Consider the following 15,769-nt stretch of genomic DNA (forward strand, 5'->3'; position numbering starts at 1 on the left):
AGCCAGCAGCACAGGGTTCCAAGGCATGGGCTGAGTTGAGAAGTAGCTTGTAAGGGGGTAGGGTATAGCTCAAGTGGTAGAGCGCATGCTTAGCATGCGTCAGGTCCTGAGTTCAATCCCTTGTACCTCCTCCAAAAATAAATAAATAAACCAAATTACCTCCACCCAAAAAATAAACAAAATTTTTAAAAAGAAGTAGCTTGTAGCTAATACTGATGAAGCAAACCTAGGGTGAAACAACACAGGTATTCATGTCTTGGTGTTGCTGCTCGAAAACTATGTGAGGCTAAGGCTGTCTCCTTGCCTACAAACTTGGGGGTGAGATCTGCCTCCTGCCCAGGGTTGTTGTAAAGAAAAGATGACATTGTTTAGGAAAGTGCTTAGTTAAATGTAAATGCTTTAGACAAGTAATTTTAAGTGTTTATTAGTGTAGGAACAAAGCCAACAATTGTAACCTTGTTCATGTTGTGTTTTATCAGCTTGTCTCATGCCTCATGCTCCAGAACCCGCAGGCCTCTCTCAGCTGGCGGACAGCACCCTCACGGGGCAGGACCTCCTGGAGAGAAGCACAGAGGCGCCTGCTCTGCTGTGCCCAGCCCCTCCCCGGCCCCACGGGGACCCCTCCATTCGTGCTGCAAGTCTAGCTGCGCAAGGACTGCGCTCCGTCCGTTCTGGAGGGTAAGAAGCAGCCGGGCACCAGGCAGCTGTTGCTTCCCTCCCCACCCCCAGCCCGTCAGCAGGTCTTCACTGAGCCCTGGAGGAACAGAGCACAGTAGCGAACACCCAGAGCCAAAAACTGGCAGCGCATCCCCGCCACAGGGCCTCTCTCCACGTGGCGGGACCAGGCACGAGCCACCAACTTCAGAGCCTCTATTTCTATATCTGGTAAAATGACATTGTCAACCTCATGAGAGTTTTGCAAACAGGAAAGACAAAGGAAGTCAAACCCCAGATGTTGGGGGCTTGCATTTTAGTGTGGGAGACAAGATACTAAGTGAGATCAAGTGACTTCGTTGCGATGAAGTGGCTGCCTCAGCTGGCCATGGTGGGATGGTGTCTCAGCTCGGGTGGCCCAAATGAAATAGCACAGACTGGGGGCCTTAAACGTAGACATTTATTTTCTCAGGGATCTGGAGGCTGGAAGCCGGAGATCCAGGCACTAGCGTGGTCGGGTTCTCCTCGCTGTGTCCTCACATGGCCTTTCCTGGGTGCACACACGTGTGGAGAGAGCTCGCTGCTGTCTCCTCCTTCAAGACCAGCGATCCTATCAGGTTAGAACCCTACCCCTGTGACCTCATTTACCTTTAATTACCTCCAAATACAGCTACCTTGGGGTTAGGGCTTCAACATCTGAGTCTGGGAAAACATGATTCAGTCCATTGCAAATGGTAATAAGGTCAGGGCTGTGCATTGTGTTCCCAGGGGATCAGCCGACTCCCCCTGGTTCTGGTTCTGGGCACAGGTAACATGCTACCTGGGTCTGTTCATGATGTGGGGCTGGGTGGGGTGGTGGATTCCCAGCAGACCACTGGAATGGCAAAATGTGAGACCCCTAATTGGGGTCTAGTTTTAACCCTTCCTGTGAAGGATGAGGAGATCACCACTGCCAGAAGTGAAGTGATACTACTCTCAAGGTCCCCCAGTCCAAATCCTTGACTCTCTCAGGGAGTCATGTTTCTAAAGTGTGATTTCTGGGGTAACCATGCCCATTGAAGCCACTTTGAACACTTCCGGGACTGTGTATTTCCTGCATCCTGGGCAGGTGTTCCTAGCTGATCCTGCTTGATGTCAGGCCATCATCAGTAGATTTTTTTAGCAGCCCCGTGATTAACTCTTGAGACAGAGAATCCAGAACCCCAAATACTCCATTTCTTCTTAGCAATTTCTGGAGCCTCCAAGGAAACCCTAGGGCTCCTGAGACACAGCAGGAATTCTCTTATTCTTGTGTTTATTCATCCTTATCTGAGAGACAGTCAGGCCCAGAGGAAAAGGACTTGCCCAGTTACACAGGAGGGACAGGAAATTATCACCAAGGCTGGAGCAGAGCCAAGGTCTGCACTCACAGCTCTGAGTTTCCTTCAGTCTAGAACACTCCCAGCTCAACCCAGCGTCAGAATCGCTTGGGTGTTTAAAATAGACGTTTTTCCAGGCACCGCTCCAAAGAATTCAAATTGGTACGTCGAGAGTGGGGCCCTGGTGTGGGGATGTTTAGGAAACACCAAGTGAACAACGGGGCTGCGTTCGCGGTGAGCAGACACGCACACTCAAATATGCGGTGGCTTTATCGCAGATGGGCATGTGAGTCCCTGAGGCTTTTGGGCCAAGCGGTCATTGACCTTGCATGTCCCTGTAGCACCAAGAGCTCTGCTCTTGTCTCCACCAAAGAGCTAGAGGGTGATTCCTAGGGCAGTAGGTTGTGTCTGATCCTGTAGTGTCTCTTGGTAGACTCATCCAGAACGTTCTGAGCACATCCCCATAGGTGGAATGTGTACGTAAACAGTAACAGGTGCAGACCGGCGAGCCCACTAATGATCACCATCTGGATGAATAGATGAAAATAAAAAAAACCCAAAAGTATGTGATGGAATTTTCCCCTCTTTGTTTTCTTGTGTTTGGTTTACATACAGACATGATCCGACCACAAATATTATGGGCAGAAAAGCCAACACAGCAGACTCCGTGGAGTGACTGCTGCTTTCAGGTAAGACATAAGAATAGCGCTTGCTGCGTCTGCAGGTGTGCCTGGCTCTTCTTGGCATGCGTCACCTCGCTTCTCCGTAGGACGTCTCTGGGGAGTTTGTTTACTACCATTTTAGAGAGAAGTAATCGGAGGGGAAGAGTTTTGGCGGCTCAAGGTCACAGAAAATCGGTGACGGAGTTGAGATGGAAATGTGGATGGTGTGTCTTAGCTACGACCAGGTCTAGCCTTGGTTCCTGGGCCTGGGAGGTGGAGCTGAGGAGGAGGACTGAGTTGATGGCCCCTGGAATAAAGGAAACAGGACTGGAACTCCAGTCAACGGCTTGTTCTTGTGATGATGATTAATAGGACCATTTGAAAGGCAATCATCTGTGTAAAGTAGCTTTCAATCCCGCGCCACGTCCTCCTGACCCTGGATGTTAGTTGTTGCTACCTTCGTGGGGACGGCGAGGAGATGATGTTGGGCTCTGCTGTCAGGGCACCCCTGGGGACAGGTGTCTCTGATCATCTGGCCCCTGCAGTAGATGAGAGTTCAATCCTGGAGACCCGGTCTTCGCAGATTGTCATGGTTGACATTTTGTTACTGGGGACTCTGCACCTGGCCTTCGTCTAGGTCCCTAACGTGCTCTCCCCACTCTAGAAGCTAGTGGAAGTGGCCTGACCTAGTCAGGAAGTGAGAACGTGGCCGTCCTCTTTCCCTATAGCTTGGGAGTCAGAACCAGGGCTGAGGCAGCCCCTGGGGGTGCTGGCAATTCCATTTCGATCTGCTTAGCGCCGTTGCACTCAGAGATGAAAAAGGCAAGGTTCCCGTCCTGCCCCAAACTTCTAGGATAATGCCAGGCAGAGGGATAGAAGGGCTGGGTCTGCTGAAGCGGGGTTCCGTGGGAACACAGACGGAGAGCAGACCCAGTTTGCTGCAGAGGGATGCAGCTCAGGTGAGGCAAGGGGAAGCTGGCCTCTCCAGGCTTCTAGCATCAGATTCTGCTGTCTGAAACACACAATCCAAGGCTGCTCATGGAATCTCTTTAGTGTATTTTATGTCTACATGATTCTTGGAGGGTTGTTCGATGGCATAAAGATACTGTACTGGTCAGCTTCTTTGAGTCTCTGCTTCTGTGGGCAGGGTTGCTCTGGGCTAAGAAAACTACTTACGAAAGTGAAAACATCTCTTCTGCCTCTGCTCTTTTGAATGAAGGCCTTAGGGCCCTTGTTAAAGGGAAAACGTTATTGGACGATGTTACCGGTTGTAATACCTTAGCTCCGTTTGGCAGAGCAGATTGGCTACTTCCCTCCCAAGGCCCAGGAGGGCAGGACTGTGGGCAGGTGCCATTTTAGTTAGCTGTGAGATGGAGTGAGGGAACCAGGAAAGTGCCCATTCCTGAGGTAGAATGGAAGCTTGCTTGAGGACACTGGGCAGATGCCTAGCTGGAGCTGCAGGAGCCCACACCCCTTGCCAGTGACGCCAGCACCCGCCCTCGGGTGCACCTGTTGGAATAAGGTGCACCACCCCTGCATCTGCGTCCTGTCGGGCAGAACCCCACATATCGGTCACCCCCACCTCCCTCACATCCTCCCTCGCCACTCCTGGCTCAGCCAGCTGCCAGCTCTGGCTTTACCCTGTGACTGAAGTCCTCCTCCCTGTAGCCGTGTTCCTTCTTGGTCTGGATTCTCTACCTGACATGGGGAATGGGTGCCTGGGGTCTTCATTTGTAAAACTTGAGCATTTTTACCACTTAATGTCAGTAATCTGTAGATTTTACAAATTGGTGAATTCCTTCGATGTAAGCAATGTGGAAAGCTAGGCAGTTGAAAGAAGAGGCATTTTTAAGTGAGTGAAGATAACTGTTGTCTGTTGAGCTGGGGCTGTAAATAGACAGAAAGGAATGAACTGGCTACTCCACGGCGACAGGAGGGATTCAGGACTAACACCCGAATCACGGCTAACCCCCATATGAGTGTGCAGTGAAGAAGGCTGGGGACAAGCCACAGCTCTCCCTGGTGGACTCCACCTTGACCTGCCATCTCATTAAATGTCAACAGTAGGGACAGTGAGCATGAAGTCATCCCCAGTCCCTTGCCTGGTCCCTGAGACAAGAAGCTTTCCTTTCCAAAAGGACAGGTCAGAATTAGGAATGCAGTAGATAGCTGTAGAGTACTCCAGAGCTGAGTGGCACCCCTGGCGCACCATTAGGGGGCGTGTAGTAAGGAAACTGAGCTTACCCAAGGAGAGATCTAGCCTTTGCCCTCAGCTACTCGGAAGTGGTCTCAAGGCCCTTGGAATGTCACACTTGGTAAGAATGTCTTTCCTTTACCTGGGGACCTGGAGCCACATGGGAAAGTGTGGTTTCTGATGGGAGCTTTGGGCCAGATGGTATCCACTCTACCTCCAGAGGGGTCAGCCATGGTGGCAGTGAACCATGGAGCCCACGTGGAAGCTCTGCACACCAAGGCTCAGGGGAGAGTCTCTGGTTAGCAGTGCTCTGTGCATACATCATGCATCATTGCTGGGAGGAGTTAACGCTGTTCATGACTCCCGAAAGCTCTGCATGTGGAACTTTCCTGGACTCTGCTCCATGCACATTTTCCCTTGATGGAGTTAACCTGCGTTCTTCAGCTGTAATAAACCATAACTATAACAGCTCTCTGTGAGTTCTCTGAGTCCTCCTAGTAAATGATTGAATCTCAGGGTGGTCTAGGGACCCCCTTACCTCCAGACCTCGCAGTTGGTCATTATGCGGTAGACTAGAATCCTTTACGTTCTACAAGTCTTTTTAATGCTGGCTATGTGACTAAGCTAACAGGTTGAACATAAACAAGAAAAAAATCAAGAAAAAAGTGCTGGAGATACAGGCTCTTAGAGGCAGATGTCACAGCAGTGACACTGGGCTGTGGGCCCAGCTCACTGCGTGGTGGGCTTCCAGTGTGCATATGAACTGAGATGGCTGAGCTCTCACTAAAATGCTTTTTGCTGCAGAGTGAAGAGAAATCCCAAGTAAATATCCAAGGTTAAAGTGTTATTATGGGCCCAGTGACTCTGCTACGTTCTTGCTGGAGAGCACCTCTGATCTCTAGGGCTAAATAAGCGCCACGTCTGGGTGTATTAGGGATGGAAAGGTGAGTGGGTAACAGGAAGGAGGGGAAGGAATGGACGATGAGTCAGAAGAAGGAGATTTCAATCCTGGTATTGTTGTGGACTGGTCGTGACCTTGGGAGGTCACTGATACTGCTGGATCTTTGCCCCATTTGGCATCTTGCAGGAGACATTCATATATTTGCTAGGATGACAGAGCTAGATTCATGGAAGGTAATGGAGGAGAATGAACAGAGAAGGGTACTTTCTCTGTCAGGGGCTGTGTGAGGGCTTGACTTATTATATTAATCGGGGATCTTCATAGAAAGAGAGTCAATAGTACAGACATACACCCCATATATCTGTATCTGTATCTGTATCTCTCTATATAGACAGAGGGAGAGAGAGAGAGGGAGATAGAGAGGGATTGATTTTAAGGAACTGGCTCATGTGATTGTGGGGGCTGGCAAGTCTGAAATCAGTAGTGCAGGCCAGCAGGCTGGAAACTCAGGAAAGATTTGATGTTGCAGTCTTGAGTCTGAATTCTTCAGTAGGCTGGAAAACTCAGGCACGTTTTCTCTGTTGTAGTCTTGAAGAGAATCTCTTCTTCAGAAAATCTTAGTCTTTGCTCTTAAGGCCTTCAACTGATTGGATGAGGCCCACCCACAGATGGAGGGTAATCTGCTTTACTTAAAGTTGACTGAATTAAATATTCACTATCTTAAAAGCACCTCCACAGCAACATCTTGACTGATATTCACCCAGACACCTGGGCATCACAGCCTAGCCAAGTCAACACATAAAGCTAACCATTGTTTATTTTCATTTCATGCTCACAGCAGCAGTGCCAAGTAGTCAACAGTAGTAAAGAATAGTGCTGGGGCTGGGCCTAAGGTGTTTCTGGCTCCATTCTCACATGATACCACGTGTATCTTGTAGATAATCCCTAAGATCTTCCAACTGGGACATTTAAATTCTTTGTAAACCAACCAACGGACTCCATTTTTCCAACTGTTCCCACCCTCAAGAGCTGCTGGTGCTAAACCCCTCCACCCTCCCTACCCACCTCCCCACCACACATATTTTTTTTTCTAACAGGGTAATGGTCTACTAGGAGCCTGGAAAGCTTATTAGTAGCCAAATATTTGTTCTTGTGTCCAGACTCTGATACTTAACCAGCTACCTCTTAACTTCTAAGTTTGAATCTCCACTGAATGGTTCAGGGTAGCCATCTGTTCATTCAACCAAATCTATTAAGTCCTTAAGATGTTCCAGGCATTATGATAAGGACCAGGGATGGATATGGCTAAGGCACAGACCTATTTGCATCACTCAGTCTAGCTGATCTTGAGAAGATGATCACAAGAAGAGCAAATGCTTGGAAAGTGCTTTTGATATGGTAAAAATGCTAGCTCTAAGTTGTTACATGCTTGTTGTAGCCACTGAATGTCCAAGTTTCCCATGATCCTATGAAAATGAATTGGCTTAATTGTCAGCAAGGTCGTGACTAAACATTGAATGCATTCTGATCATTTATTTGCCTTAAAGTTTAAGAAGTTTATCAATTCCTTAACTATGTGTAAAATCTCCAGAATCCCCAGAAGAAATGCTAATGAAAGATCTGAGCTGAAACTCGACAATCAGCTTCACCAAAAGAAAGTATGAGTGGAAATGAGGAGTGATTTTTTTTTAATTAATTAATTTTTAAAAATTGAAGTATAGTCAGTTACAATGTGTTGATTTCTGGTCAGCATACTGTCCCAGTCATACATATACATACATATATTCATTTTCATTAAAGATTGTTACAAGATACTGAATATAGTTCCCTGTGCTGTACAAAAGAAATTTGTTTTTATCTATTTTTATATATAGTAGTTAATGTTTGCAAATCACAAACTCCTAAATTTGTTTTTTCCTACCCCCTTTCTCCTGGTGACCATAAGATTGCTTATTATGTCTGCAAGTATGTTTCTGTTTTGTAAATAAGTTCATTAGTGTCTTCTTCTTTCTTTTTTTAGATCCCACATACGAGTGATATCATATGGTATTTTTCTTTCTCTTTCTGGCTTATTTCACTTAGAATGATGATCCCCAGGTCCATTCATGTTGCTGCAAATGGCATTATTTTATTCTTTTTTATGGCTGAGTAGTATTCCATTGTATAAATATACCACATCTTTATCCAGTCATCTGTCAATGGACATTTAATTTGCTTCCATGTCTTGGCTATTTTATATATGCCTGACTTTTTTTAATGCCGGATGGTCATAGTTAAACTTCCATTAGTGGAGAAGAACCCAGCAGAGGAAATATTACATCAGTGAACTTGAAATTCTTCTCATGCCTAAATGACTCACATTCCATTTGGGAAAGCGCCTTGTTTAGGGACAATGAGTTAACTAGATAAGTTGGCCCATGTTTGGAGAGGCACAGGGACTAACTTTTGTTGTCCGTTTACTTGTGATGTCACAGATGAGTCATTGTTCTCAGGGCTGCTACCTTTGGGCTCAAGATTCTAACTAGAACTATGTTAGAACTACCCTGTAATGTATGAATAAGTAAAATATATATTTTGCCAATGAAGAGCAGCACTATTCCTTCACCAGTGATTTTTAAAGATATCCTGATGGAGATCTTATCAATTTATCAATCCATGTATATACTCTGAAATAAAAGTGACCTGGAGTGGAGAAAGAAACCAAATGGGCCCCCAGAAGCCTGAGTTTTTGTATATGAAGCTCAAGGACAGTCTTGCTCAGGGGTCCTTTTGATAACTATGTTAGAATTTACACCCTGCTACTATCCAAAAAGCTAGTTGTCTTCTTCCCTCTAGTTAAAGAATGTCTTTAACTGAGCCTTTTAAAAATTACTTAATAGTTAAGAACAAAATAAGCTATGATTTTAGTTCATATTCTGCCCCTACTTCTCTCTGGGTCTCAGTTTTCTTAATCTGTAAAATGTGCAGGTTTTAAAAATATGGGTTTTATTGCTGCTTGTTCTTTCCAACTTCCTGAAATCACAGCTTCCCCTCCTACCCAACCCTGGCCTGTACCATTCAGCTGTTCAGTGAGGGGAAATGGGGAAATCATAGTTGAAGGGTCATCACCAGCTCTGCCTGGAACAGAAGCTTTGTGCCCTCCCCCCTCTCCGCAGGCCCTGGCTATGGCTGGGCTGGCATGGGCAGGGAAAAGAGACAATATTCCTGGGGCCGGGTGAGGTCTAAGGGCTGGTTCTGTCTCTCGGAAGTGTCTCTGGGATAAACATTTGGTGAGGAGGCAGGGGGTTGTGCGGAAACAAGGTTGCCATGACAACCCTGAACTGTGTGTGCTCCAGACCTGTTGATTTCTCCCTCTCTGGCCTCAAGTGTTTTCCAACGGGAAGGGACAAATATTAGGAGTAAGGTGGATATATAAGCAAGTTCCCACAAATTACCCTTCAGCCCCTAGTCCAGACGTGATTCACAGAGGAGGGGCCCAGCACCGAGACACCATGTAGCACTCTAGCTTGCTGAGTCCCATCCCAGAACCAGCTTCCTTGTGCTGCTCAGTCTGTCTTCAATACTCCCAAGTCCACCTGCTCTGGGGGGGTCCAAACCCTAATCTTACAGCTCTCTCCCCTCCCTGAATTCCTTCAGCATGTATGTTGGTACTGATGTGTATCATGTATTTAAGCAAATCTTCTTAAGTTTTCTCAGCTATTAAAGCCTGAAAGTCAACAGAATAGTCAGCCTTAGTATAAATTATTTCTACTTTTTCTATGATAAACCACGTACATAACCACGCATCAGTAGCATGGGAAGAAATTGCTGGCAGAGCCAGAGATCTGTGCTCTGGTGTAAGGAATAAATAAGCAAAGAAAATCACCTGGAGAAGCCAGGTAGCTGAAGGAAAGGAGAGAGGAGGGGGAAGGAAGGAGGGAACGGAGAGAACAGATGGGAAGGGAGAGAAGTGGGGAGAGGGGCACGTGAGAGAGAGAGTGAGAGAGTGTCAAGGGAAGAAGGATTCGATGCTGTTCTGGAAGAGAGGTGAGAAAATCAGAGGCAAGAACAGGTACAATTTAATTAGGGGAAGTGAGTGTAAATGGCATTCCTAGTTACATAAGGAACTGATCCTGGTTTCTGTTCCTGAGCGCCGGGGCCATCAGGGAGGGCGGCTGTGGAGGACCTGCCCCACGGACAGCAGTCAGGAAGAGCCGCTTCTGCGTTTCCACCCACGGCCTCTTCCGAGCCCCTGGGGTGCTGGCCCCAGTGGCCAGAGGGACTCCTGATGGGGTCTTGGGGCCTCTGCTCCAGCCACCGCTGTTTTCCACTTGACTTTGAGGAAGTTAATGAACAAATGTTCAGAATGGCCTCAGCTGCTCCCTTCCTTCTCAGCCACGAGGCTGTCCACGCTGAAAAGCCTCCTGTTGCCTTGGCTGCTCCCCTGCCACTGAGCCGTCAGAGCAGGCAGCTGTCGGGAGGTTATTTGTTACACATGTGAGCTCATTGGAGTCTGGTGTGCGTGGTACAACTTGCACTGTTCCCTCAGCTTTTTTCTCAGACTCTCTGGCTCAGAAGAAAGCTCTGGCAAGAACCTACGTGTATGATATGAAAACAAGATTCCTGGGATGCTATATATAGTTGTGCACAGGTGTTAAGATAAGACGTACATGTGTTATGAGTGTACAGTGTGGTCATAAGACCCAGATGCATTAATCTGTTTGTTCACCGCCACGTGCATCTGTTCACCAGTGACCCGGTGGTCCCTGCCTTGGTCCAGAGAATTACTTAGGACTGTTCGAGATGAACCATACTTGTCAACACGTTCTGAAAGCCAGTTCATAAAGAAGGAAAATGTCAAGTTGCTTCCAAATTGATCTAAGTAGGATTTTTCAAATGTCCCAATGAAAGTTATTTATATAAGACAGATTCTTTCATTTTAGACTCAGAAACCTTTAATGGCATCCCGTTGCCCGTGGTGAACAATCCAGATTCTGGCTGGTCACTCAAGACAGTATTATGCATCTTTAGGACTACGACCTCCATTGCTTGTACCACAGAGCTTATTTTCTGGCCGTGTCCTTTTGGCTAGTAAAAATACAAATTTCTTGGACAATGATATAATTTATGGACGATCGAAAGCTAGAAGGGATAGTGAATTTATTTGTCCAACTACCATTGAATACCTCGACTGGGCTGGGCTTGGTTCTAACACTGAGGATACAGCGGGGACAAAACCAAGCTTCTGCTCTGTGAAGGCTGCTTACTAGTGAGGGAAGAGGACCAAAGGGTTGAGTGGGATAAGAAGAGATACCAAGTGGCTTGTGATGGGGGAGATTGCTGACCTCAGAACAGAGCTTCTCTGATAAGATGAGCATTGAGCAGAAGAGAGCACCAACTAAGGTTGGGAAAACGGTGTTTTCAGGCAGTGGGAAGAGCAGACGCACAGACTCTGAGTCAGGAGTGTGCGTGGAGGGCTTGTGTGACAGCCAGAAGGCCAGCTGCGGCCGTGGTGGAGAGAGTGAAGGCGAGAATTGTAGCAAGTGAGGTCAGAGAGGTAGCTAAGGCCAGCTCTTATAGAGCATCCCAAACTTGGTAATGACTTTGGATTTTACTCTGGTGACATGGGAAGCCGCTGGGAAGAGTTTGAGCAGATGAGAGGTATGATTGGCTTATGTCTTAGACTACTCTGGTTGCCGTAGGCAGAACAGGCTACTGTAGGGGTCAAGGGTGGAAGCTGGGAGACCAGTTAAGAGGCTATTCTAATAGTCTGGATTAGGGGTAGTGATGGTTTAGATGAGGGTGTGAGTAATGGAGGTAGTGGAAATGGTAGGATTCGGTAGATACTTTGAAGGTTGAGTTGTAAGGATCTGCTGGTAAATCAGATGTGGGATGTGAGAGGAGTGTCAATGATTCCAGACGTTTTGCACTGAGCAGTCAGGAGCAGTGAGGATAGAGTCACTGTTTATGGAGATGGGGAGAAGGCGTTTGGGAAGAGGAAAGTCAAGGGTTCTATTCTGGATCAATTAAATTTAAGATACCCATTCTCTAATTAGAGATACTCAGTAGGCAGTTGGATATAGGAGTCTGAAATTCAGGGGAGAAATCAGGACTAGAGAAATAGTGTTGGGAGTTGTTCAACCTACAGATGGCTTTAGGGAGTGTGGGTAGATAGAGGAGGGACTAAATCCAAGGACCCAACAAAGACAGAGAAGCATCCAAGGAGTGAGGATGAAAACCGAGAGAGGGATTCCTATGAGGCCAAAAAAAGAAAGCTTCCCCAGAAGGAGAGAGTGGGCAGATGCTGCTGATACATCAGTAAGATGAAGACTGAGACTTGACCATTGACGTTCACAGTATAGAGGCCCACTGCTACGTAGAATTCAGATGTAGAAAGCCCCCAACAGGCCCCAATTATCATGATCATTTTAGTAGGAAACTACACATAGGTTCAAATGTATCAAGTTTTCATGTGCAGGATTTGGAAGGTGTGTGTGCACAGCAGTTCATAAGCAAAGGCCTATAATTTATGACCCTGAGAACCGTACAGGCTACCGAGTGATGGAGTCGAAAAGCCACACTGATCTGACTTTGCCACATGGATGGAAGCAGAGCATCTAGACCGATGGGATTACAGTCTCTCTGCCAGAACGTGGGTGGGTGTGTTTCTTTACTGAGCCCCACACTTGTAAAAGAGGAGTGAACCAGAGGGCCTTTTGAGAAATCTTTGCAATAGTGAAAATTTGTTGAAGAACTAAAGATACTCAGCTTGGTGAAGACCCAAGAGGGTCTTAGCCATTTAAAGGATTGTCTTGTGGAAGAGGGATCATACTTGCTTTTACAGGTTGAGAGAAATTGAAGGGAAGAAAGTATCTATTTCTGTATAACTAACTATCCCCCAAATGCACTGGTTTAATACAATGATTTATTATTTCTCACAATTTTGTGATTTGATTGGGTGATTCTCTTGCTAGTTTTGCCTAGGCTGATATGATTGTAGGCTGTTGTGGATTGAGGAGGCTCTGGGCTCAGCTGGGTCCTTCAGGTCTCTCTTCTTTAAGGAGGGGAAATTGAACTTCTTTGCATGTTGATGGCAATGATTCAAGAGAGTGAGCCCCAGGCACGATGACTTACCAAGCCTCTTTTTGTATCCTGTTTGTCCCATTGGCCAAAGTTAGTTGTATGGCCAAGCCCAAGGCTGAGGTGGGAAAAGACAATGTTTGTATGCAGATACCAGAAATGTGATTCGCTGGAGGCCTTTTGTATGAAAATCTGTCACTGGCAGATTTTGACTTGATGTGAGAGAGAAGTTTTGAACAGCAGTAGTCCTGCAATTGGCTGCTTTATGAAATAGCTGGCTCCCTGGTGGTGGTGATGTTCCAACTCTAATTCATATTGTCATTCTTCCACTCACTTAAATGTTTTATCAAATACCTGTGACATGCAAGACCCTAGGTTAGATACCATGGGGGTGGAGGGGGTGTAAAAGATGAATAGAATAAAGTCTATGGAATGACTTTTACACACCCTGGGAGAATGGAAAAACAAACCAAACAATGGAGTCGTTGAGAGATACTTACAGATAAAGAACAGTGGGAAGCAGAGAAGAGAGAGGACTCCTGGCTGGAGTCGGGGAGTGGGCGATGAGGAGGCCATCGGAGCCTTTACAGAAGAGGTAACATTTTAGCAGAGGGAGAGGAAGGAGACTAACAGCATGGGAGTGCTGGGGCCAGGCACAGCCCTGGGCTCTGTGTATGTGGTTCACCCTTTACTCCTTATGGCAACTGCCCCATTCCCACTTAACAAGTGAGGACACCGGATCTCAGAGTGTTCACACAGTTGTCAGGCCAGGAATGTAAGCGTTGCTCTGGCTGGTCCAAAGTCTGTATTCTTCACAGGAAGCTAGGCTGCCTTAATAAAATTACCATGCATATTACAATTCAAGTATGTTAAAGTGCTTGATATACAAAAGCACATTCAGTCCTCACAAGAAATATGAGGGAAATATTATCCCCATTTTATCTTTTAAAAAAAAATTCTTAATGTTTTCAATGGAGGTACTGGCGATTGAACGTAGGACCTCGAGCATGCTAAGCACGGGCTCTACTGCTGAGCTACACTCACCTCCTAATCCTCATTTTATAGATGAAGAAACTGAGGCCTGGGAAAGTTGAGTCAGACAGATACGGGACTTTGGCAGTAACTCTTCCCCTGCCTGGCATGCTGTCTCCATGACTTCATGTGTCTGGCTCCTTCCCGTCATTCAGAGCTCAGTTTAAATGTCACCTTCTCTGATCACTGAGTCTGAGGTGGCCCCTGCGTTCTGGGCTTTCACATCATCCTATTTAAGTTCTTTATGCGGCGCTCGTCACTATTTGGATGATCTGATCTGGTGGGTTTTTCTTTTTCTTTAAACTTTGCTAATTGCTGGTTTTCAGTTCTCCCCATTAGGACCTAAACTCCATGAGTGCAAGACTGTTCTTTTTCCAGTTCTCAGCTTGATTGTATTTTAATCCCACACATCAAATACTTACATTTCATTCAGTCACATTTATTTTTATTTGCACACAAATTTATTGTTTCTTATTGCTCAATAGTCCTTCGTCCTTTTTGTTCTTTTTTTCTGATGTCATTCTCTTTCTTCCTAACGTACATCCTTTAGTTCAGATGTTCTTTTAATGAAGATCTGTTGTACTGAATGAACTCTGATTGCATAAATCTAAAAATGCCTTATTTCCTCTTGTTCTTGAGTTATAGCTTCAATGCCTACATTTAATACAATTCTGAATTGAAAATGATTTCCTCTCAGCATTTTGAAGATAACATTCTACTGACTTCTGGCTTGCATTGTGACTGTTGAGGTCAGCTGTCACGCCAATCACTGTGCTTCCCCAGGTCACCTCACCCTCCAGGTGTTTTTAAGATCTTCTTTTTGACTTTGGTTTTCTATAGTTTCATTATGATGTGTCCTGCTTGGAAATCTTTAGAATCCCTGAAACTGAGAAGTGGTGTCAACTCTGGAAAATTCTAAGCCATTATCTTTTCAACTATTTCTTCTTTCTTTTTTCAATTTACATCTTCTGGAACCCCAGTTCTTCTTTTTTTTTTTAACTTTTTTTATTGATTTATAATCATTTTACAATGTTGCATCAAATTCCAGTGTAGAGCGCAATTTTTCAATTATACATGAACATATATATATTCATTGTCACATTTTTTTCTCTGTGAGCTACCATAAGATCTTGTATATATTTCCCTGTGCTATACAGTATAATCTTGTTTATCTATTCTACAATTTTGAAATCCCAGTCTATCTCTTCCCACCCCCCACCCCCTTGGCAACCACAAGTTTGTATTCTATGTCTGTGAGTCTATTTCTGTTTTGTATTTATGCTTTGTTTGTTTGTTTGTTTGTTTGTTTTTAGATTCCACATATGAGTGATCTCATATGGTATTTTTCTTTCTCTTTCTGGCTTACTTTATTAGAATGACATTCTCCAGGAGCATCCATGTTGCTGCAAATGGCGTTATGTTGTTGGTTTTTATGGCTGAGTAGTATTCCATTGTATAAATATACCACATCTCCTTTATCCAGTCATCTGTTGATGGACATTTAGGCTGTTTCCATGTCTTGGCTATTGTAAATAATGCTGCTGTGAACATTGGGGTGCAGGTGTCATCTTGAAATAGGGTGGAACCCCAGTTATTCTTATGTTGCATCTTTTTATTCTCTCATTCCTGAATCTTAAACTCTTAATTTTATTTTTTACCTTTTTGACTGATGCATTCTGGTTAATTGTTTAACTGTATCCTGTAGTCTAACAGGTACATTTTTCTTGTGTCTAATATGCTGTTTAACTTATCCAGTGTTTCTTAAATTTCAGAAATCATAATACTCATTTCATGAAATTATATTTGGTTCTTTAAAACAGGTTTGTTCAGCTTTGCTAAGCTTTTGCTCCTTTGCATTACTATAAACTCCCTCATTGCTTTAACCATCTTAAACCTACTTATTAAAAAC

General features: G+C 45.3%; 1 protein-coding gene across 2 annotated transcripts in view; it reads left to right on the top strand.

The window, feature by feature from the left end:
* The first annotated feature begins 467 nt into the window (after positions 1-467).
* Positions 468-15,769, top strand: part of PLXNA4 (plexin A4) — a 561,131-nt gene continuing 545,829 nt past the window's right edge. Inside the window, exons 1-3 of one of the 2 annotated variants that reach the window (XM_045511050.2) lie at positions 468-678; positions 1,127-1,271; positions 2,628-2,701. In XM_045511050.2, coding sequence (XP_045367006.1) covers positions 2,630-2,701 — 72 coding nt within the window. In that variant the 5' untranslated portion in view covers positions 468-678; positions 1,127-1,271; positions 2,628-2,629. The remainder of the gene's footprint in view (positions 679-1,126; positions 1,272-2,627; positions 2,702-15,769) is intronic. The other variant, XM_045511048.2, reaches the window with a different exon arrangement.

Source organism: Camelus bactrianus, chromosome 7 (genome assembly GCF_048773025.1).
Source record: "Camelus bactrianus isolate YW-2024 breed Bactrian camel chromosome 7, ASM4877302v1, whole genome shotgun sequence".
Classification (NCBI taxonomy): domain Eukaryota; kingdom Metazoa; phylum Chordata; class Mammalia; order Artiodactyla; family Camelidae; genus Camelus; species Camelus bactrianus.